At 37.6% G+C, this 22,388-nt stretch overlaps 1 protein-coding gene across 15 annotated transcripts in view; it reads right to left on the reverse strand.

Moving 5' to 3' along the window:
- The window catches only part of LOC128871699 (uncharacterized), a 96,650-nt gene extending 75,963 nt beyond the window's left edge, over window positions 1–20,687 (reverse strand). The window contains exons 1-3 of one of the 15 annotated variants that reach the window (XM_054113662.1): window positions 8,262–8,533; window positions 4,111–4,755; window positions 3,369–4,019 (exon numbers count right to left, since the gene is read on the reverse strand). In XM_054113662.1, coding sequence (XP_053969637.1) covers window positions 3,369–3,843 — 475 coding nt within the window. In that variant the 5' untranslated portion in view covers window positions 3,844–4,019; window positions 4,111–4,755; window positions 8,262–8,533. The other 14 variants (XM_054113667.1, XM_054113665.1, XM_054113668.1 and 11 more) reach the window with 14 other exon arrangements.
- Between the last annotated feature and the right edge of the window lie 1,701 nt (window positions 20,688–22,388).

Here is a 22,388-nt window from a genome sequence, read left to right on the forward strand (position 1 = left end):
TGATGCGGCTCGCGGAAAGCAATGCTCTGAGGGAGCAGATTGGCGACATCGCGCCGAACAATATAATCAGCAAAATGCTCAAACGCGAGTGTAACTGGAACGCGGTAAAGAAATATTATGCATCGAGAAAGTACTACGAAAAAAAATGATTGACTTCGATATAGTGCAACAAAACGAAGCCGCACAGATAGAGACACAAGAAGATGAGCCCATAGCATGAAAGCTGGCTACAAATATGTTGGACTCATACATGGGTTAATAGAATTGGTCCTTTTTGGATGCCGTCCTGGGCCTTCTCGAAGTATCATAATATAGAAAGCAGTTCCGGGAAGGGTGTCTCGCCAGAAGGAGAGGAGTGATCGTTTTAGTGGCCACACCACACGACGCAGTAGACGACGGTCGCTATAAGTGCGAAGGCATTTTCAACTCTACATCACTCACCAAAACAAAAAAAGAAAAAAAACCTCTCACCGTCAATATTGATCCCCTCCCGTTGCTACAGTTAAGTAAATCGTCGGAAGGCGGTTGAGCACTAGGCTCTACGTCAGTTACTCTTCACAGGCAATCCGTCAAAAGTTGCATGTAGTTTATCCTTCCCTGGTTTTGTTTATTTATGAAGTGAACCACCCCAGTGGGGCCTGTCCGTCCCCTCCTTCCAAACTTGTCACACTTCGACTTAAGAGTCCATTTCCTTGTCTAGCGTCTGTATGGCTGCCGCTGACCTCGTTCACGTCTGCGCGCTTTAATGCATGTTGCATATCGCTGATTGCCGAGTAGATCTTATACCAGACATCTTATTGAAGACATCATGATGTCGACTATGTTTTCTGGTACTAACGGTTCTTCTGATAGTGTAGCTAAATCACCTCTGATAGTCGCAAATTGTGGGCATGCGAAAAGAACATTCTTCCTTTTCATGGCATACTGGACATAAAGGCGACTCACGTGTCCTGAGGCGGTGTAGGTACTTCTGGTAGCAGCCTTGACCTGTCAGGAATTTTCTTAGATGGAAGTTAAGCTCACCATAGCTTCGATTTAGCCATTTTTCGATGCTTGGGATTAGCGTATACGTCTTTCTTCCCTTTATTGATTTCCCCAACACTCCTGCAATTTCTCTTTTTATGATATCTGATATGTTAGGAGTACATTGACCAACTTGTTTGGCTTTCGGCGGTGAAGCACAACATTTAGTCACAGTGAAACGCTTGTACGACGAAATCCAATGTGGCCGCCGATTCTTTGCGACCTTGAATTTCGTGAAGGTCGTCTACAAGCGTCGTCATTTTGGACGTATGCACTTCTGAGGGGCAAAAGTGCTTTGAAAATTAGCTCAAGCGCATGCAGAAATTTATGTACTCCCATGGAGAATATTTTGAAAAGCAGTACAGCCATTCATTACTGGGCACAAAGTACAAAAAGGAACCCTCGTAATAAACGAAGCTTGTTTTATTTAGTGACTTAGACCATTTACAAAGTTATGGCACAATTGCTGATAATTCATGCATCAAATTTAAAATAAATAACTAATTGGAGCGTACACCTCGGTTAGGTGTTTTGCCGAGCTCCCCCTCCTATTTGTGGTGTGCGTATTGATGTTGTTCCGTAAATGGGCCTACATCTTTAAGCCGGCTCTGAACGGCAAATGGTTTTTTGATAAGAAACTTTTCCGTGCCAGAAATGCACTCGGAAGTTTGCCATTGCCTGCCGAGAGGCGACCGCTATTACAAATTCTTTTTTTTTTATTATTTGGTGTTTATGCACGGAAGCTACGCACACTCGCATGATAGTCACGCACCAACCATTCGACTACGACGGCCGTCAGGCTTAATATACTCTTCGCATTCAATCACATAAAAACAAGACCTTCTTCTCCTCTTCAAGTGCTCTAAGGTTACTTGTTTTTGCTATTTCTTTTACTAGGTTTTCAAATTTTTTGCTCCCAATTAATTACTTTGTATTTGACACCTCTCAACCTCTGACCTCATTAAGTTATTACATATTTCACTCAGCACTACGTAATTGTTATTTTCTATGTAGGCCTAGTTTTTTCATCTAATTCTTTCCAAAAAAGTTCTGGTGCAAACTAAGTTAAAAAAAAATTGCTGCCTCTTAACTTTTGATCTCATAAACTTTATTGGTATCGCACTCGCTCAGCACTAATTTCTGCCCTCCGCCAGTCACTACATGAATATGTATGTGCGAATGTATGTACAAGCATGTTTATATGTGTATGTACTTATACAAGCTGCTGCACCGTTCCACTAACTACTATGTAGAGTTGCTATTGCCACTTGTTGCTACTTTACACGTTCATAAACCAGCGCTCTCACTCACCAGCGTGTCTCACTCTCCACCCAATGCTCACATTTGAGCTAATGCACTGCATAGACTCTCTGTGGGTAAAGTATTGGCTTTCAAACACATGCATACATACATACATACGAATGTACACTTTGTTATGCATCAAGCCACGTTTTCCACACTATAAAGCAAATACAAATACATTTTTTCAATGCCGGCCGGTATTTTCGATAATTATACACGTCACTGTCGAAAGAGGTAAGAGAGTTACAAAAAACGCCAAGTAAAATGAGCAAGCAAAATAAAATGAACTCGGTTCCCCAGTCAAGTCAGTCAACTAGCCAGTCAGTAGACAGTGCAAACACACCACAATTTTGGAGGCAAGAGCGACGACAAGGCAGTAGCAACGTGGAAGTACATATTTATAAGCAGAAAGCAGTGCAGTGCAAAAAAATGTGCGACAGACACGTAAGTAGACGCACGAGATGACTTTGAAGAATGCAGACGCTTGGCAATTACCAAGCGCCAACGGTGCAGCACACTTGATAAATATAAAGAAATAAAAAGAAACAAAATGCTGCAGACACACAGCTCATAAGGAACAACGAAGATATGTACATATGAAGAATGGCAGTAGGCGAAACGTGTGCAGCTCGGATGCAGCCGGTGGTCGAGGCTGTTTTGCACACCGACAATGCCAACAAATGGCACAACCAGTTGGTGTGGCAGCCACAATGCCGACGTTGTAGCTGTTTATGTTGCAGTGCAACGGCAGTGTGATGGCTATTTTTATGCGCATCTAATACAAAAATAGATTTTCAAATATACCAACACGAAATGGACCAAGTGGAAATAATGAACAAAAAAAATTTTAAATGGGCGGCGCACCATTTCGAATAGATGCTGGTGGCTAGTCATGTGAAAGAGGTACATACGTCTGTAGGTATGTATGTATAGGAAATCGGGGAATATTTCACTACAAACAATATTGACTAGACATCATTAAAAAGCTAAGTAACGCTAAGCCTAAGTCATTTCATTACTCGATTTATTAGTTTTTTACTCACCAATGCTAAGCGGTGTGCCAATCTTGCCGGAGACATTCAAAAATTTAAAATCGAAATGTATTAAATTTTTGCGACCAAAAAACGACATTGAGCCACTGCCGTCACTGACACTATTCGCTGGAGGAGCACTATTTTTCGATGATTTCTCCGCCGATGTTACAGGTGGGCCAAGTGTTGTTGCAAACGAATGTAATTTCTCCATTAACGTTGTAGCATTGAGTGCACTGTAGGGTGGGCCGGCTGTGGTGGGTCCTGGTGTACCAGCAGCAGCGGTAGTTTGTACCGGACCAGCGGTAACAGTGCACAGCTTACTAATGCTCAGTATGCATGTGATAAAGATGAAATTCGACGAGGTGAAACTGAAGCTGATCAGTTGTTGGATTTTGCTCTGGTAGTTGCAGCTGCTGTTGAAGAATTTGCTGATTTTCGGCGGTTCGCTAGCGTTCGAGGCTGCGTTGGAGGACAGTGTTGCCATTGTATGTGAACGATGCAGTTGTATAATAAATGTTAGCTATGCTTTAAAGTGTTTATTTCTTTAGCTCAATCGGAGTATTTTTCAATTTCAATTGGTTTTAAATTAGGTAAATTGTTGTAATTAAGTTATGTAGTTTTGAATTGATTTGACTTTGAAAGTAGAGGATTAAGCTAACACTAGATGAATGTGGAAGGGAAATTATTTATTAAATTTTATTTTTCTTTTTTTGAAATATTTGTATGCTGTATAATAATTTTTATTGCGTACTGGTTTGCTCTGTGGGAAAAAACATTATTTGCAATGCGATATAAAAAAATGTATTATTAGTTGCTATCGCTTCGTCTTTGGGCGATATAAAAATATTATATGTAATTTGCTACGAATTTCCATCAATTTGTGCGCTATTCATTGCTTATAACTTCATGAATTGTAATTTTAAAATTGTTGTAAAAAAACTTTTTTTTTTAATTTTTTTTTTTAATGCTTTAAATTTTAAAGTTGTGGTAAACAAATTTTTTTTTTGCTATTGTTTGAATTTGTATTTTGCAATTTTTTTTTTGTTGGTATTTTATAATTTTTGTTTTTATTTTTTGTTTTGTTTATTTTTTTTTTATTTTGCACTTATATTTTGGCTTCGTTTTTTTTTTTATTATTAATAATAATTTCGTAATCTGCACAACACTTTCTTGCTTTACATCTTTTTTTTAACAAACACCCATTTTAAGAAATATCATATTTTTAATATTGCGCGCTTTTTATGCTTTAGAGCTCATACTAACCGAGCCGGAAAACTATTACTAACTTGAATGCAACCTTTAATTCTGTACGTTTTCTCAAGTGACTGACAAAAATAACTTCTCTAAATAAGCAAGTCAAAAGCAATTCTTTTTTTTTTATATTGGGTCGAGAGTGCTAAAAAACATTTTTTGTTTTTGGTTTCAATTTAATAAAGCGAACATTAATGTTAAGCGATACCTGAGAAAACGGTGCTAAGTTTTAATTTTACTTTTATTTCAATATCATTAATTTTTATTTATTTTTAACTTAATTTTCTTTTATTTCCTGTTTTTATTCTCTCCAATTACGCTTACAAAATAGATGCCCAGCTCACGAAATTTTTTCAAGACTTCACTTTTTCCTTAAAACATATTTTTTACACTGATCTCATCTATCAACAAATGGCTACGCCTAATCTGCCGAGTTTTCTACCCAAACTACATTTCAAATGAAAACCTCTACGCGCGCACAAACTGTATGCCCCTCAACTCAGAAATCAAAACGGGGAAAGTGGAACTGGATTGGGCATACGCTCCGAAAAGACAACAACACCGATATTGCGAAAATGGCGTGCGAGTGGGAAATCCATAAGCGAAAAGAGCGCGTGATAGACCAAAGATGACATGGGTGCGAACGGTACGTACTGAAAGCGCGAGTTTTGATTCCTGGAGACAAATAAGCAGTTATGCATATGACGGAAGGCGTTGGAAGAGGCTAGTGTCCGCCTTCTGCTCTGACTAACAGCGGAACATTTTTAAATTTGTAGACGAATTTTGAGCTACACATTGTAATTAATTATTGAATGCATTACTTCGAATTGTTCCAAGGAATAATTGATAATAATGCCCTGGTTGAGTTCAGCTAATAAAGTCAACAATATTTTGACCAATTCCGGCTATTTTCTATTTATTTTTTAATTTATTGCTTATACTTTTTTCACATGCATCTATCTAATAAATAAATAATATAATCTATATTTCAAACTTTGTACAAAAATCATAAAAATTCAACCAATTTTCACCAGATATCCAACCTTTTTATTCAGAATGACATCATATGTGCAAGGCCAAAAAAAAAAAACAAATCAGCTGTTCTACTGTTATATCCTTTAATAAAATCGCCTTGGAAGATACAGTGAAACTTTCCCTAGCGGACCTCTATTAGACGGACATCTCCCTTGGGTGGGCATTTTTTCCTTTACCAAAATTTAAGTATAAATTCTTGAACAAATTACTCTCTCTCTCGCTCTTAAGCGGACACCCACTCGGACGCACGTGGACAGTTATTTTTCATCAAATTTACACCAACACCTCTATTGAGTGGCCGCGAACCTCTTATCAAAGGACATTAAGATTTATTTTCATAACAAATCAAACAAAAACCCCTGTTGAGCGGACGCGAACTCCTCATAGAAGAACAAAATATAAAAAATTTTAGTGAACAGTTACTTACATAAATACTACAATATACCAAATGGAAAAAGGGGAATTTCGGTATAAAGTGTAATGTTTTTTCATGAACGCATTTAGTTTGGAGGAAAACAATTTGTTTGTCCGGGCATTAGCCAGTAGGAAAGTTTAACTAATCAAATCTTCCAGATAAAAAACAATTAATTCAGTAAATTTGATTTGATCATCACTGAGTCTCTGTAAGTCCGATTTTCCCCATTAAGTTCAAAATGAAAAACACAGATTGCGCTTATCGTCAAAAACAACGAAATTATTTGGTCAAAATGGATGTTTAGAGACAATGACTTGACAGCTTTCGAATGGTTAAAAAATTGGAAAACTATTTGCACAATAGTTTTCTTTTGAAAAAATAAAAAAAAATCGACAATTTCCCAGACCTTTTATGTAACGATTCTAATATCTAGTTTTATATATTGTAGTTCAGTGAATGAAATGTAGTCTTTACTTTTATATCCATCGTTACTTTATATTCTGTGTGTCAGGCCGGCCTTCGCTCGAATCAGGGTTGAGGTCTTTGGCACTGATGTGTTAAGAAGCAACAACCTTGGCTCCTTGGCACTACAAGATCAGTTTTCCTCGGAGGTCGGGTAAATTTAAAGAAAATTCAAAAGCGAGCCCGAGTGCAGTACAATGGCTTAATGTTGGCTAGTTTGTCCCGACAAAAAAACAAGCTTTAAATGAATTAAGTACTTAAAAAATGGATATTTACATTTGCATATAACTTTAGTTTATTCCAGTACTCAGTTAAAAAATCAACAAGTTCTGAAACTGACGGTGAGTGTCCGCCCAAGGGAGGTTTCACTGTATACAAAATAGAACAAGGAAACGAAAAAATCACCTGACAATCAGAAAAGTTGTATTCTTTTCAATATGAAAAATATCAACAACCAACAGAAGTCAGTAGTAACAACAAAACTATGACCAGAGTAAAATCAATAATTAATCACTGCGGGCCGGTTATTCAAAAAAAAAAAAACGCTAAATGATGAGAAAATTTTGCAAATTAGAAATTGTAAGCACTCAAAGCAAAATAAGCAAACAAGAGCTGAAATGAGTGAAATTTATACACACACATAAATAAGTACGTATTGTAATATCTGACAATTGGCAACACACTTATGCTAAATCAAACAAAATGGCATAGAATATTCATTATTTGCATATTTGTCTGCGAATTTCCTGAACGCGCAAATTGCAAATCGATTGATTCCATTGCAGAAATTTGCAAGAGAAAAATACAAAACAAAAAAACAACAGAAACCACTCTTCAAAGAAAATGTGCAAAATGTATTTATCACACATATGTACATACACACACATACGCACATGTATAGGAGATATTTATGTCTGTACGCCGCACAACGAGCGAAAACAAGTTAATACGGCGACGCAAGCAGCAAGTTCAGCGAAATTTTTGGCCAACATGTGAACGCCAATAAATGACCAAAATAATTATCCAACATAAAAGCGAGTTAAATGCAAGAAAGACATATAAATAAAAGCGTAAAAAGTAATAAAAAGAAAAGCCAAATAAACTCAAAACGTATGCAGAAGGCAGGTAGAGAGCGGAGTCTTGTAATACAAATTCGTGAAAAAACGCATGCAAATGAAATCGCTTAGTGTCTAGCCAAATTGAAGAACTGTGGCTTAAATGCAGCGGAAAACCGACTTAAACGGTAAAAGCATACAAAATTACTGTTAACCGGCATAGCCAAATATTTTTGTTTTCGTGGAATTTCAAGTGTACTTTTCTTTATTTTAATTAAACTAACAAAAAACACCTGTTTTAGTGTTGGAAAACTGAAGAAAAACGCAATTTGCCCTGTTATTTGATAAAATGCGTGTATGGCGCCGTTACACATGTGCGCATACAACAACAAATCACTATACGTAAGTGCCAAAGCGCGCACTTACTGCTGACGCGAATGTCAATAAACGCTTTGAGGAATTGTTGTTATTCAATTTCTATACTTTTAGTTTTTTATTTTATTTTATTATTTTTTGCTACTACCGCGTGTCAGCAAAATCGATTGATTTTAAGCACATGCACATTTCTCACTATTAAATTTAATTCATTTTTTGCTTTAAAACATTTGCCCTTACACCATTCACACTTTAAATATAAAACAAAAGGCATGTAGCATCAACAACAAATCACACGTTTTGTATTACCAATTTTCGTAATTATTTATTATTACGACTTCTTGCACTTGAATATACAATATTTTATTTTTCTTATATATTTTTGTTTCTATTCTTATATGATTTGTATTCTCTCTGGCACACCGAACTGTAAATTTTGTACAAACAATTACACACGTTACGCACCCGAACCGAAGAAATCGCCGTCGTACACGCAATTACACGATCGACTTCGACACGAGGACGCACAACAAACGACTAAAAATTGCAACTTTAAAAGTCACACACCAAACGTCAGATCGATCGCAACATAAACGAGCTGAAAGCAAGTAAAATGAAAAAAATACAACAAAAACAAAAAAAACCAACCAACCGATCAACGAAACAAAAAACACAGGCAAACTCCAATAAGAAAAAGAACACACGTTGTCACATGCACTTTTTCGCTCTTCACAACCTTACAATTTTTTCCCCACTTTGACGCTGTCCCATGCTACTGGTGACTACACGTTTTGTATGCTAAGATCTTTGCGCCTAATGTGCGCTCACCTGTTGGCCATCACAACTACACAAGCACACGTACGTTCGTATATAAAAGTACACATGGGAGGCGCGCTCTGAGTAAAGTATACAAACAACAAAAAAAGTAGTCACTTCTAATAATCGCAAAGCTCACAATACAACAACTCTATTATACTGCTATCGAATCACAGTGAGTAAAGTAAATATCACATTTACTTGTGCCCATATCATAGAGCCATCCACATGCACGCGGAACCAGCACAAGTCAAAAGCATTGAATTGTGTTTGCCTTGTTTATAACACTCTTGCCGTTTAATACGCTTTGCTGCTCTTTTTTTAAGAGATTTCGCTACTCTCGAGATATTTATTTAATATCGTTAAAGATTTTTATACTCTACTACATAATATCGTAATATTTTCTTGAGTCAAGCTCGAATGGTAAAAAAGTGGCGGCATTAATCAGAAATAAGCAAATGGCAAAAACTTTACAGTTCCTGAACGGAATCTGGTTTTTACATTACTCTGTTAATTGATGAAAGGAATCAATTAATTGGGCTCAATTTGAATACTTTGGCGGATGCACGCTTTTTATCACTAACCCGTGTATGTAAATATTCTACAGGGAGAAGGTCAGTGATAAGTGGAAATTCTACGGAACAGAGGACCGATTTTATTACCATGTTATTCAAAAACTTTACGGAAGTCTGACTTTATTTTATCTGAAATTTTTATTGATTTTAAATATGAATAGAGAGCAATTTCAAGTAGCTTCAAGCCATTTAAATATCGATTTTACTTGAAATTATTTATTTAATTTCAGAGTAACGAGTTAACTTAAGATTCACTGTTAGTTTAGACTAGTTAGTTTAGAGCAGAACGGAGAGCGATGTTACACCTCGTTCTTGTCGACCATCTTTGGTTGATTTGTAGGCAGTTAGCCATCCAGATTGAAATAAAGCAGAGAAAGTGAAGATGGCTTGGCCATATTCTTGGGATCCCACCGAAATACGCATGCAAGCACTCGATTGAAACCCGCAAGGCAATAGAAAAAATGACGCCTCAGGTCCACTTGAAAGAGAACTCTCGAGAAGGAACTTAAGGCTGCAAGGAAATCTTAGAAAAAAGTCAAAGTCATCACGACCGTTCGAAACGCTTTTAGAGGCGCTATGTCTCATGAGGGAGGACAGGAATTAAGAGGAATAAGAGTTTAAACCTAACTTTTCTTAAATAAAGTCATCCAATGATTTAAGAGTACAGCTGCACGCCAAATAATTAGAGACATACCTTTTACATGCTTATAAAAAGTTTTCGAATGTTTAAGAAATATAAAATTAGTAAATTTTTTATTTCATGTGAGACAAATTAATTATTTCGCATCAATTTGACTGAATCCAATAATTTTCTAACATACTGTATAAATCACCAGGGGGTTAGAGGGGGAACTGATGCGAACAATATAGTCACTCCTCTCCAAATGGCAACCTCTACCCACCGTCCAGGACTTGATGTCCTGGACTTGGTACTCCCTGTTTTCGCTAACGAGGGTCTGTCGACTGGTGACAAGGCGGTATAACCTTGTCAGCACTTAAAGCTAAGGTGTCGAGGTACCCGTGCCGAGAGCTGCATGGCTGGTAGTATCTAAATAACCAGTCTTTAACGGTCCCCTCCGATGCCCAGGCAAGGTCGATTGTATTAGGTGCCGGTTCTGCCGTGGCGGACCACCCCTTCCGTGCCTACTCGTGGGACCAAATAGGGAATAGAGTTAAACATAAATAAAGAAAAAGAAGGAGTTAAGGATAAAACTGAGAGTGTGCTGGACACGCTCTCTGAGGACGATCTACTGGCCTCCAGAAATAAAACGATTGTCGAGCCATGTACGAGAGGTGCAAGACACAGCACCCCGCTTCTCAGACCAAGCATACTTCAGTCGGCTTCCAAAACGACCTCTGGTGAGGTAATCAAGGCGGCCTCTGGAAAGGTTTCCTGGGGGCCTCTGATAAGGCCGGCAGGTCGACCCCTGGCAATGATGCCCCGATCACCACTGCGAAGGTCACCAAAATAAGAAGTCATCCGGTGCCCTGCTTAAGGCGCGTTACCTGAGGGCGAAATTCGTTCTAGCAAAGACTGCCAAGAATGAACAAGCCGGTAAAGCGCACGACGGGACGTCGAGGACCGCGCGAACTTAACCAGCCACAACAACAGCCTAAATCGGCACGGAGCTCGGCTAAACATAGCCGCTCACAGGATGTGAGTGGACGCAAGGCCAAAAGGGATCGAGGCCAAGGGAGCTTTGGCCTCAGGCTGGCCAAAGTGAAAGTCTTCTCCTCCTCTGTTGCCCTGGATGATGACTTCAAGAAATTGGGGAACATCACTGAGAAACTGCTCGAGGATCTGCGATTATCTGGGGCGGACGCAGATTCTGAACAGGGGGAACAGTCGTAAAGGTAAGCAACACTTTTGAACAGTTTTGAAAAGTAGTTCAAATTAACCTTCGTCATTCTAAACCAGCCACCGATAACCTACTAGTCACCCTACGAGACATCGATATCTGCCTGAACCTTGGAGCTGGCAGCAAAAAATCATGGGACTGATGGACAGATCCTATGACTTATTTTATGTCCAAATTGATGGTAATCCTAGGGTCTGTATCCTAGTTAGGAACACAATTAATGCCTTTTTGCTATCAAATTTCAGTTCACCTGACTGGTCAGAGTGGAACCATCAGTGGCAGTTGCTTCTGCTTGGTGTCTGCCATGACAGATCGGCGCCTCCAGAGGAGATGCAACATTTAGTGGATAGTCTCCAGAACATCCTGATCGGATGCGACGCGAATGCCAGACACACCATTTGGGGCAGCAGCGGTATCAATAAACGGGGTGAGTCTCTATTTGATTTTATACTTAGCCGTAATTTACTTATTTGGAACAAGGCCAACACCCCAACTTTTGTTTTCCCTTCATCGGAAACATTAAGAGGTTGGGAGGAAGTTCTTGATATTTCTCTTTCGACAAACTCATCTGCTGTTGAAAATTGGACGGTCTCCCGGAAGAACTCTTTTCCGAACCACAGGATGATCCTCTTCGAAATCGATTTCGTTCGGGAAACCTTGTTACCCCACAGGAAACCTAAAAGAACTGACTGGTCTCTTTTCCACAGGGTTTTCTGCAAAAAAATTGAACAAGAGTGAGTTTTTGACTACCACTAGGAACAACTGGACATGCCAGTTAGACACTTAGAGAGGTCCTATCAGACTGCCTTTAAAGTGGCCTGTCCAGTATCCTTTAGCAAGAAAGACTTTCCTCTCTAGTGGAGTAAGACGCTGACCGACTTGAAAGAGAAGGTTAGGAGAGTCTTCAATAAATGTTATCAAATAAGGAACTTTCAAGATTGCTGAGAAATTTTGAAAGAGTATAAGAAAGCCATTCGAGATGCGAAGCGCAACTCTTGGAAAGAGTACTGCGAATCCATTGAATCCGTAAAAGACTCGGCCAGACTCAGAAGGGGCCTATCCAAGGACCACTCTTGTAAAACTCTTGTCAAAAGAGAGAATGGGGAATGGGCTGGATCTGCAGGCGAATCTTTAAAAATCCTTATTGATGCCCATTCCCCGGAAAATTCTATTGCTCCAGTGTGTAACGAAGGCGCAAACCGGCAGGAAGGGTTACCTGCGATGTCCCTGACACCTTTCCTGTCCGTCAACAGAATTAACTCAGCAATCGAGAGCTTTTCCCCTTTCAAATCTCCAGGTATCGATGGTGTCATGCCAGTAATGGTCCAGAAGACTTAAACTTTGGAGGTTCCCTTTCTTCAAAAGATCTTTCTGGCGTGTATCTCGCTAAACCACGCTCCTGCAAGCTGGAAGAAAACCAAGGTGGTCTCTATTCCTAAGGCAGACCAGGTCCTGGCCAAGGACTTCAGACCTATAAGTCTTACCTCCTTTATTCTCAAGGTGTTTGAAAGAGTTATCGACACATCCGAGAGCACTTTGAAACCAACTTTCTCCAGTCCAACACGCTTACCTGAAAGGGAAATCTACCGAGTCACCCTTACAAGAGGTAGTAGAGACCTTAGAGAAATCTCTGGAAGGATAACAATTCACTTAGGCAACTCACTTTTTTCACAAAGTTCGCAATGTTTTTCAAGCAAATTTTTTTCTTTTTAATTTTGTATAAAAACATAGTTCTTTCTACAACAAAGCAATACATCTTAAAATTTCAAACTGTATATAAAAATAAAAAATTATTAAATTTTCTACAAAATTTCCAACCTTTAACTTAGAATTTTTAATATTTTTTCTGGAATGCTGTTTTATATACAAATACATAAATTTTTCTCTAACTTCTATTGGAGCATAAAGCGTCAACTACTCTACAACGCCATCGGATACAGTATCGCGTCATGAAAATCCGAGAGTTGCCATTTCGGATTCGGTTGATCTTCGCCAGGTTACACTCTTCCAACTGTACGCCCTACTTGTTGGAACGGGTTCCATAACGAGTGTACGTAAGGCATGTTTGGCCACGTTGTCCTCATCCTTTCGAAGTGTATGACCAACCCATTGCCATTTCTATATATCTTTGCACTTCACAAGCAATTCCGAACTGATTGATTGCCTTAAGAATTACTGCCCTCGGAATTACTTACTTTTCGGTGCCAGAAAAATACTGCATACTACGACTCATGCATCGCAGGCAGCAGTTGATGAACGTTTGGAAGCGTTTTATGGTTGTCATTGCAACTGGAGCCACAGAGGCGTAAGAATACCGAAAGCAGGCCTCCCTTTTCATAGTCTTTGCTCAACATCTATATCAGAGCTTCCACTAGCGTCAACGATGCTCCCAAGGTAGCAAAATTTCTGCATGCACTCGAACTGCTGGCCGTCAACATCCAGTGACTCCGAGGTGGTACTGTCGAGATGCAGTGTTTTAGTTTCAGCGACATTCATCTGTAGTCTAGTTAAACGAAATTGCAGATACAAAGTCGTTGTCATAGCTTGAAGATCAGAAAGCTTGGGTGGCAGTAAGCAGATGTCATCGGCATAGACCAGGTATCTTAGCATGGTATTGTCAAGCTGCCAATGAATGCCATGCCGATCTCCAACAGGAAAAATAGAGGTCATGAAGGTCACCAACTTCGATAACCAGAAGTGAAAGAATTGTGGACAGGATGCACCCTTGCCACACTCTACTCTCAACTCAAAGGCTTAGGCAGTTTTATAGCTCATCTAATTCTAACGCAACAAAATGCACGTTTGTAGTTGTTGAAGATTCCTTTTGATTTTTATAATTTCTTTTTTTAATATTTTAATTTTTTAATTTTTTTTTTAATTTCTGAGTAAAATGTTCGAGCTTCTGATAAAAATGATTAAATAGCTTTAAGAAAAAATATTGTTTACTGTTTAAAAAACAGAACGCAATAAAGAAATGGATTAAAAACACAAAACATAAACAAAATTTTTTGAACTTTGTATAGACTTTGTAATTTACGAAAAAAAATGTACATCAAAAACGTTGTGAGTATGGTAAAAAAAATAACTGTGCCACAACTTTTTTGAATGGCTGTACATATTTTAGTCTGAAATTAAATAAAAATTAATCATTTGGAAGTTGGGTTCTCAATAAGGCATTTTTTCAGTACTCAATGCACCGAAATGGACAATTAAGAAGATGTGGCGCAGAGTTCACAGCGTCAACCAGACGATATAAAACGCCAGTACCTAAGTACAGTGGTATTCAGTGTAAAGAATTAGCTGCCGGCGGTAAAGAAATTGCTTAACGAGCTGAAAATCTCAACCCAATCGCTGGTTAGATTCATCTCGGGGTTATGAGGTCGAAGTGCAATTCTCCAATAAATCTAATTTAATCTCGGGTCATAATCTATATAACCAATATATGCCATGGTTACCAGAAGCATCAGCGATAACCCAATATCTCCTTTCGGTAGAAGGATAACAACACAGAATTTCTTTCTGCCCGGCATTCGCTAAACTGAGGATGCATATTTCAGGGTCAGATGTATTAAGAAATGATTATGTACAAACATTCTTTATGCGTGTATTATTACGCCTCTCTCCCCGTTTCTCCAACCATAATTTATGTCTTGGCATCTACTTAGCCTACTTGGCCTATTCTGATCCATTTCTAAATTCTTTCGTTTGAAGATCAAAGGGAGGTTCCTCGATTAATTATTCGAGTTGAAGATCTAGTACTCATCTGCCAAAACTCCGCCAACAAAAGCAAACTTATTATTGCTATGTTTCATTATTTTTAACTTTGTAGTAGACTTACAACCTCATCTACAAAACAAACCTCATCAGTGCTGCCCAGTATGAGGCAACCTCTGGATCAGGTCGGTCTACATAACGCAGGCCAACAATAGATGCATCACAGAGCCTACTTTTGAGGTAAACAAACAAATCTGGCCTATACTGAATGAAAACAGTACTAAGTCCCTCAGCCATCTCGAACGATCTTCCATTAGTACAGTGTTTCCTACCGGGCACTGCCTAATGAAACACATACGCAGGGTATAGGATCTTTAATGCACGAGCAATGGATCGACGAAGGAAAAGGAAAGTGTTCAACACTTTCTCTCTTACTGTTCTACTTTTGCAAGAATGTGACGTTGCTGTTTAAAATCTATTTCCTTAAATGTTTGGCAAATATACAATACGCAGCCAGCCACAATATTTCATCCTTCATTAGAGAGACGATGAGCACTTCACCACATTGAGGTGAATTAGAGGAGGAAACTTGCGCCCAAACAAGCGGCATGGCAACGGACCTTCAGACCTAAGTGCGCCCGTGAACAGCCTCAAGCAGAGTGGCAACCAACGCAGTCGCGACGGTAACTAATCAAGGATTTTTTTACTAAAGATTTTTCTCTAACATAATTTAAGATTTTTGGAATTTTTTTTCTTCTTTTTTGTTGCTTCTTCTGCTAAGACAATAGTTTAGCGTTTTATAATTAAAATCCAGTGTCCTTTAGTGGAGAAATTTTTTGAAAAGTTTAATTTCCAATTTTGCGGCATGTCTTGGATCTGCTCGTAAATTTTAAACGTATTTTTCTCGCGTTTTCAAATTGATTGAAAAACTCTTTTCTAATAGCGGTCACCCCTCGATAGGCAATGGGAAACTTCAAAGTGTATTTCTACCATGAAAACACTTCTCATAAAAAACCGTTTGCCGTTCGGAGTCGACGTAAAACTGTAGGTCCGTCCATTTGTGGAACAACATCAAGACGCACACCGCATATAGAAGGAGGTGCCCGGCAAAACACCTAGCAGAAGTATAATCGTTAATTATTTATTTATTTTTTTTTAAGATTTTTCTTCAACATAATTTTTGTTTTTAATTTTTCTGTTAAGCGTTTTTAAATAAAATTTAGTTGTTCTTTTTTATGGGAAAATTTTTTTAAAAATTTCAATTTTCGATTTTGCTGCAATGTCTTGGAGCTGCTCGAAAAATTTTAAACGCGGTGTCCTCGAAGAATTTTTTTTTTCCAAATTAAACGAACAAATTACTTGAACATTTTTGCATGGATTTATTTGAAATTTTGCAAATAGTTTCATAATTGCACTTACATAGAAATGCATAGCCATTTTATTACCGAATATAAATTTTCTTGTTTCGCACTTTTTTGGTCAAAAATCTGTTTGAATAAGATATTTATTTTTTTTTTAAAGGATATAATATATTCATAGAAATGTAGAATAAAAAAACAAAGAAACCCGTCCGCCCGAGAGGGATTTAAAAAAATTAATTTGGAAGATCGGCTCTCTCCTCGCTCTTTCGCGTTAACAGGCATCAGTCCTTGTGTCCATTTGACCACAACATCGCTTTATTTTGTGCAAAAAATATGACATACTATGAATAATTTTTTCCCCTCTTTATTTTTTCCAATATACCTATTTCGATTTGTTTTCCATAAAAACCCAGTAGTATTTTAAAAATAAATCTACAAAACTCCTTCAAAGTTTCTTTCAATTGTTTAAGTCTTACTTATATTTTCTTTTATTGCTTGAAGAAAATTTTTATTTTGAGTTTTAAAAATTAAAAAAATATGTTTTAAATAAACTTTTAAAAAACTAAATACTGATTCTTCTTTAATACTCTCGTAATAAGCCATTAAAATTTGTTTTTTTTCTGTCTGATGTAAACCTTTAATTTAAATAAAAAGACTTCAAGTTTCTAAGAATTTAAAGTTTGAAAATAAAGTTGAATATTTTGTCTTTTGCTCGAATATTAATTGCTCGAATTTAAAAAATTAGTTTTCTAAATATTATTGTTTATTTTTCCTTAAGTTCAATTATTAGCTCATACAAGTTAAGTAATTGGATTTCGGCGCACTTTTTTCTAATATTTTTTACTAAAAACATACAAAAATTGAGGATAAGCTGACATATAAATTGCGAACCGCGCACGAAAACGCGCAAAAGCAAGTCGAAACTGCAATAGAGAAATCGAAACCGGAGTAAAAGGTGTGCACGATACGAAATCGCTACCGAAACTAAAAGAAACAATGGCGATGACACTGACAGCACAGCTGACAAGACACAATAAATGTACGACCAATGGGAATTTGGCAATGGACACTTGGCACTTGGCACTTGATGCTTGTGGGAAAACATATTTACACACACATACACACACAAAGGCAGGGGCAATGGCAAAGTAATACAGTCATTGAGGGGCAGTGATGGCTAGCAAGCAAATCAACATATCGACAGAACTAAAGCGAGAACAAAAAAGACCGCTGCTGCCACGTACAGTGCACGCAATAAATCCCTAAAATGATAAGTGACAATCAGTTGTCCAGTACTCGAATCACAATTATGATCAATTAAATTCGATTAGCGGTTAACAGGGGCCATAAATATATATATCAATATGTGAACAAAGGTGTACATGTGCGTAAGTATGTGTGCGTGTTCGTTATTGGAAAATATGCGAGGCCAATTGTAAAGGTGCTGATGATAACAACAAAGGCGGAATTACTACTGCGTTTCGCTTGATAATGAACGAACTAGCTGGTGGCCGTCATAGCCGATGGTGTGTGGTGCGTGATTACCATTCGGAGTTGCACACGTTCGAATCTCCGTAAATGAAACACCAAAATGATAGCAAAAGTTTTTTCTAAAAGTTTTTTTCATGTATTTCTTCCATGAAAAATCTTCTCATAAAAATCGATTTCCCGCTCGGTTTCGGCTTAAAACTTAGGTCCCTTCAAGACGCACGCCACAAATAGCCAAACACTCAATAATAAGTGGATGCAGTGCGTGCGTTTACTTGCGCATGTCAAAAGGCAGTAGATATTGGACGCGATCCAGGAGAATATAGAAAACATTATATAATATAAAAAAAATGCTTACAATGATCATCCCCGGTAGATTAAGAGAACCTCTGAGTGTATTCCGGCCTTGAAAAAACTTCTCATTAAAACTTGTTTGCCCTACAGTGGGGACATATAACTCTAAGACGCTCCATAAATAAAAACAATAAAATTTAAAAAATATGAAATTAAAAAAATAGATAAATAAAAATAAAAAAATGCTTAATGTAAAAATAAATCTTCTCCATATTTGTGCCAGTGGTAAGAAGGGATTTTAACCCGCTACAGCCTTTCGCTAAAAAGGCAGACCTCAAAATGGAGTTTAAGCTTGGTCTAAACACTTTTCAAAGATTTAGTCAGTTTCTTATCATAATCAGTGCGGAAGAGTGGCAGTAGCATCGGCACTGGCAGTGGCAGTGATAATGGCAATGGTAACTGAACGCTTATCTCCTATGTCGTACTGTATGTTTTTATGTATGAAAGTGAATGATAAGTGTGGATATGGTGTGTGGATCAGATTAGGAAGGTACTTTTTTCAACAGGGTTTCTTTGACAGATCACGCGTGACTACTGTCAAACGAAATACATAATTTTTTTCAGTATACACCAACATTTCATCATGGAAAGATTAACGACTCAAAGTTTACAAATCGTACCACTATATTACGAAAATCGATGCTCTGTTAAAAGTGTTCATCGCGCGCACAGGTCAACTTATGGTGTACAGCGATAAACAAAATTGCACTACTTGTGCTGAAGAGCAACTCGAAGCCTTTTAAGATTAGCCAGTATATCCATTAAAAACAACCGTTTGGTGTGGCCCATCGGCCCATACTTCTTCAAAGACGACGCTAGCGCCAATGTAACAATGAATGGCGAACGCTATCGCGCCATGATAAACGACTTTTTGATGCCGGATGTCAGAAATTGAAGCCCACAACATTTGGCTGCAAAAAGACGGCGCTACTTGTCATACAGCCCGTGAAACAATGGATTAACGAAACGACGACGCAGGTTTCGGTGAGCAATTTATCTCTTGTCTTGGACCTGTGGATTGGTCACCAAGATTGTGTGATATCCCATCATTCTACTTTTATTTGTGGGAGTCCAAAATGCTTTGTGGCAGCTTCGATTGAGGCATTGGAAGTCAACATTACTAAAATGAAGCCAACAACACCAAAATGAAGAAAAAGTTTTTCTAACAGCGCTCGCCCCTTGGCAGGCAATGGCAAGCCTCCGAGTGTATTTCTGGCATGAAAAAGCTCGTCATAAAAAATATCTGCCTTTCGGAGTCAACTTGAAACTGTAGGTCCCTCCATTTATGGAACAACATCAAGACGTACGTCACATATAGGAGGAGGAGCTCGGCCAAACACCCAAAAAGGGTGGACGCGCCACTTATATATATATATATACATAAAAAAAAAAAAAATAATGGCACGTACACTTCTGTTAGCGCGTACACTACATAGGAAAGGGAAAAGAGCCTGAGCCCGAGTATAATCTCAATCAAACTTTTCATATCTACCGACCAAAATAATCTATCACTGTACGTATGACTCCAGCGCAGCAGCACTAGCATTGTCTTACAGAGCGCACCTTAGCCATCTATAAAATCGCCGATAATAGACGGCCAATTATGCAAATAGCCGCCCGCTCACAAAGCAATGATTGTAACTACAAATACATACACACGTATGTTCGTTAAGCGTTTGTATGGATGTGCAGTAATCATTTGCACTCGGACGCGCGCCAAACAGTCAATTTTTTCTCGAATATTTCCCTGCAATGCATTTTCGATTCTAAGTGTTTACATAGGCGTTTCCTTTTTTTGCGATTTTCCCACTGTGCATGTATTTAATTTATAGCGTTCACGCAATTGCGGTGCATGAATGGTCAATAATTCAAAAACACGCACTAATGCCAAGCAAGCACAAACACACATACACAAAATACCATTTGTTTAGGCAGCGCTGCTCCTGGGTATTGGCACACCTCTGGGGTGGGTGGCTGCTCTTGACAATCACAAGTGACACTTATCAATTTACGACGCGTTAAACGCACAGCCGAAGAAGCGGTGGACTTTGCGACACAATGCGAAATTATTTTTAAATTTTCTCTATTATATTTGAACAAAAAATGTTGGGTAAAATAAATATTTTAAATTGGGTTTTCTCTTAATTTTCTTATATGTATATAAATTTTGTATTTTTTTCGCGATTATTTATCAATTTAAAACGCGTTAATAGCACAGCCGAAAAAGCGGTGGGCTTTGCGACTCAATGTGAAATTATTTTTAAATCTGCGCTATAATTTTTGGACAAAAAATGTTGGGTTAAATAAATACTTTAAATTGGTTTTTTTCTTAATTTTCTTATATTTATATAAATTTTGTATTTTTTTTTTTTGCGCTTTTTTGGGCACTTTTTGTATAAATTTTCTCAGTATTTTATGTATTATATTTCAACACTTTTTTTCTTCTGTGCTCTCAACACAGAAAGTAGAAATCGCCAACAGAAGATAAATTTATTTTTATTTTTTTTCCTAATAAATTTATTTTTTCAACAGTCTTCGCGTAAATAATTAGTCCTTTTTTCAAATTTCGAGTATTTTAACAGAGTATTTTTCTAAAACGATGTAAACAAGATGACATTTTTTTAAATACTGAACAGCCAAGTCATTAGTATTCACAAGATGTTCCTGCTTTTCAAAAAACAGAAAAGTCAATAATTAAAACTATGTGGGAAAAAATTGCGATTGCATTTGAGATAAAATACAAATTTTCATCCAAGAGCAAATATTTTGCTAGAGCTGATGTCCACATGCGGAAAAAATGAGAGCTGCTGAATGAAGAGCGCGAAATTTTGAAAACTTAAAATAGAAAATGCCTCGAGCAAAATTTGTTTAATTGAGCGCCAATTGTTGTCAAGCCAGTGTTGCCAAAATTTCGATTTCAAAACGCACCGAATTGAGAAAAACAAAATTTCATTTAAAAATTGCCGTAAAAAAGAAAATTCAGTAACTAAAGTAAGAAAGAGAAAATGTGAAACTATTTTAAAAATATTAAAGTCTGTAATATATCTGATATATCTGTGATATAATAGAAAAAAGAAGATAGCTGGATAGTGGCAACCGCGCTAGCCATTTCACTTTCGCTGGTACTATTGTAGCTTTTTCGAATTATTGCTACCAGTTTCCAAACTGTAATTATTATTTTTTAACTGCTTTCAGTTCAATTCAAATTTAGTTTTAAAAAATTATAAAAATAACTAAATTAATTGCGCATTTCAAAGCTGCTAAAATACTTATAACTTATATACCAATTACAGAAAGTCGGTATACAGTTTTTTAACTTCGAAGTACCATAATTTATTTTTATATATGTATTAGTAATGCGGCAACGCTGTTAGTGCGTTATGAACTAACTGTGAAACTTCAAAAATCGCAGTATCCGTCAAAAAATTTGAAGTATCTGTCAAAATTGTTTTTATATCATTAATTTGTAATAATAATTATATATGAACCACTCTAACCTTCTGGTGATAAAGCAATCTCTATTTCTTAAGCAAAATAATAACGCCGGCCGATACGATTTTCGAGTCTCCCTGCTGAATGTAAAATGTTGGTTTCCTTACTTAACTAATAGAGACAAAAATAATTATTTTGAACGAAGTCTACTTTCCCGTTGATCTTCAAGTTCAATCCGTTAGTGCTCAGAACGCTATTAAGTTGTAGGAGGTTGGCCTCTCGAGTCAATCTCCTATAGGAGATGATAGCATTTAGAGGCAGATTTCTCCTTCCTTATCTTTACTTCGTACGTATCATCCACAAACTGGGTTTTGGGAGTTGTGCTAGATCTATCAAAACAGGATGGATTGGAAGGAGGCGAGAGCCTCTTTCCATCGCCGAATCCAAAATGGCACCTGCAGTTGGAGCCAATAATTCAGTATCCTTTAAACTGCCGAAAACTAGTAGTGTTTTTCAAGCAGAAGTCCTCGTGTTCCTGCAGGCTTGCAAAATGCTTAGGAATCGCTATTAGGAGGGAGGCATATATATCTCTTCCGATAGTCAGGCTGGGTCCAAGGCCCTGTCGTCGCAATGTTGCAGCTCTCTTCTGGTCAAATCCTGTAAGAAGGAGATCAATCGTCTCGAGCATGCAGGAAACTTTTCTCTTATCTGGGTTCCAGGGTACAAGAACATAGAGGGAAATGTCCCCATGTCAGACATCGGTGTCTCTTTGACACTTATTAAATCGAAACAGCACAATTACTTTCTTAAACAAGCACAAGACAGATGGAGTTTTAT

The sequence above is a fragment of the Anastrepha ludens genome, chromosome 2 (assembly GCF_028408465.1).
Source record: "Anastrepha ludens isolate Willacy chromosome 2, idAnaLude1.1, whole genome shotgun sequence".
Taxonomy (NCBI): domain Eukaryota; kingdom Metazoa; phylum Arthropoda; class Insecta; order Diptera; family Tephritidae; genus Anastrepha; species Anastrepha ludens.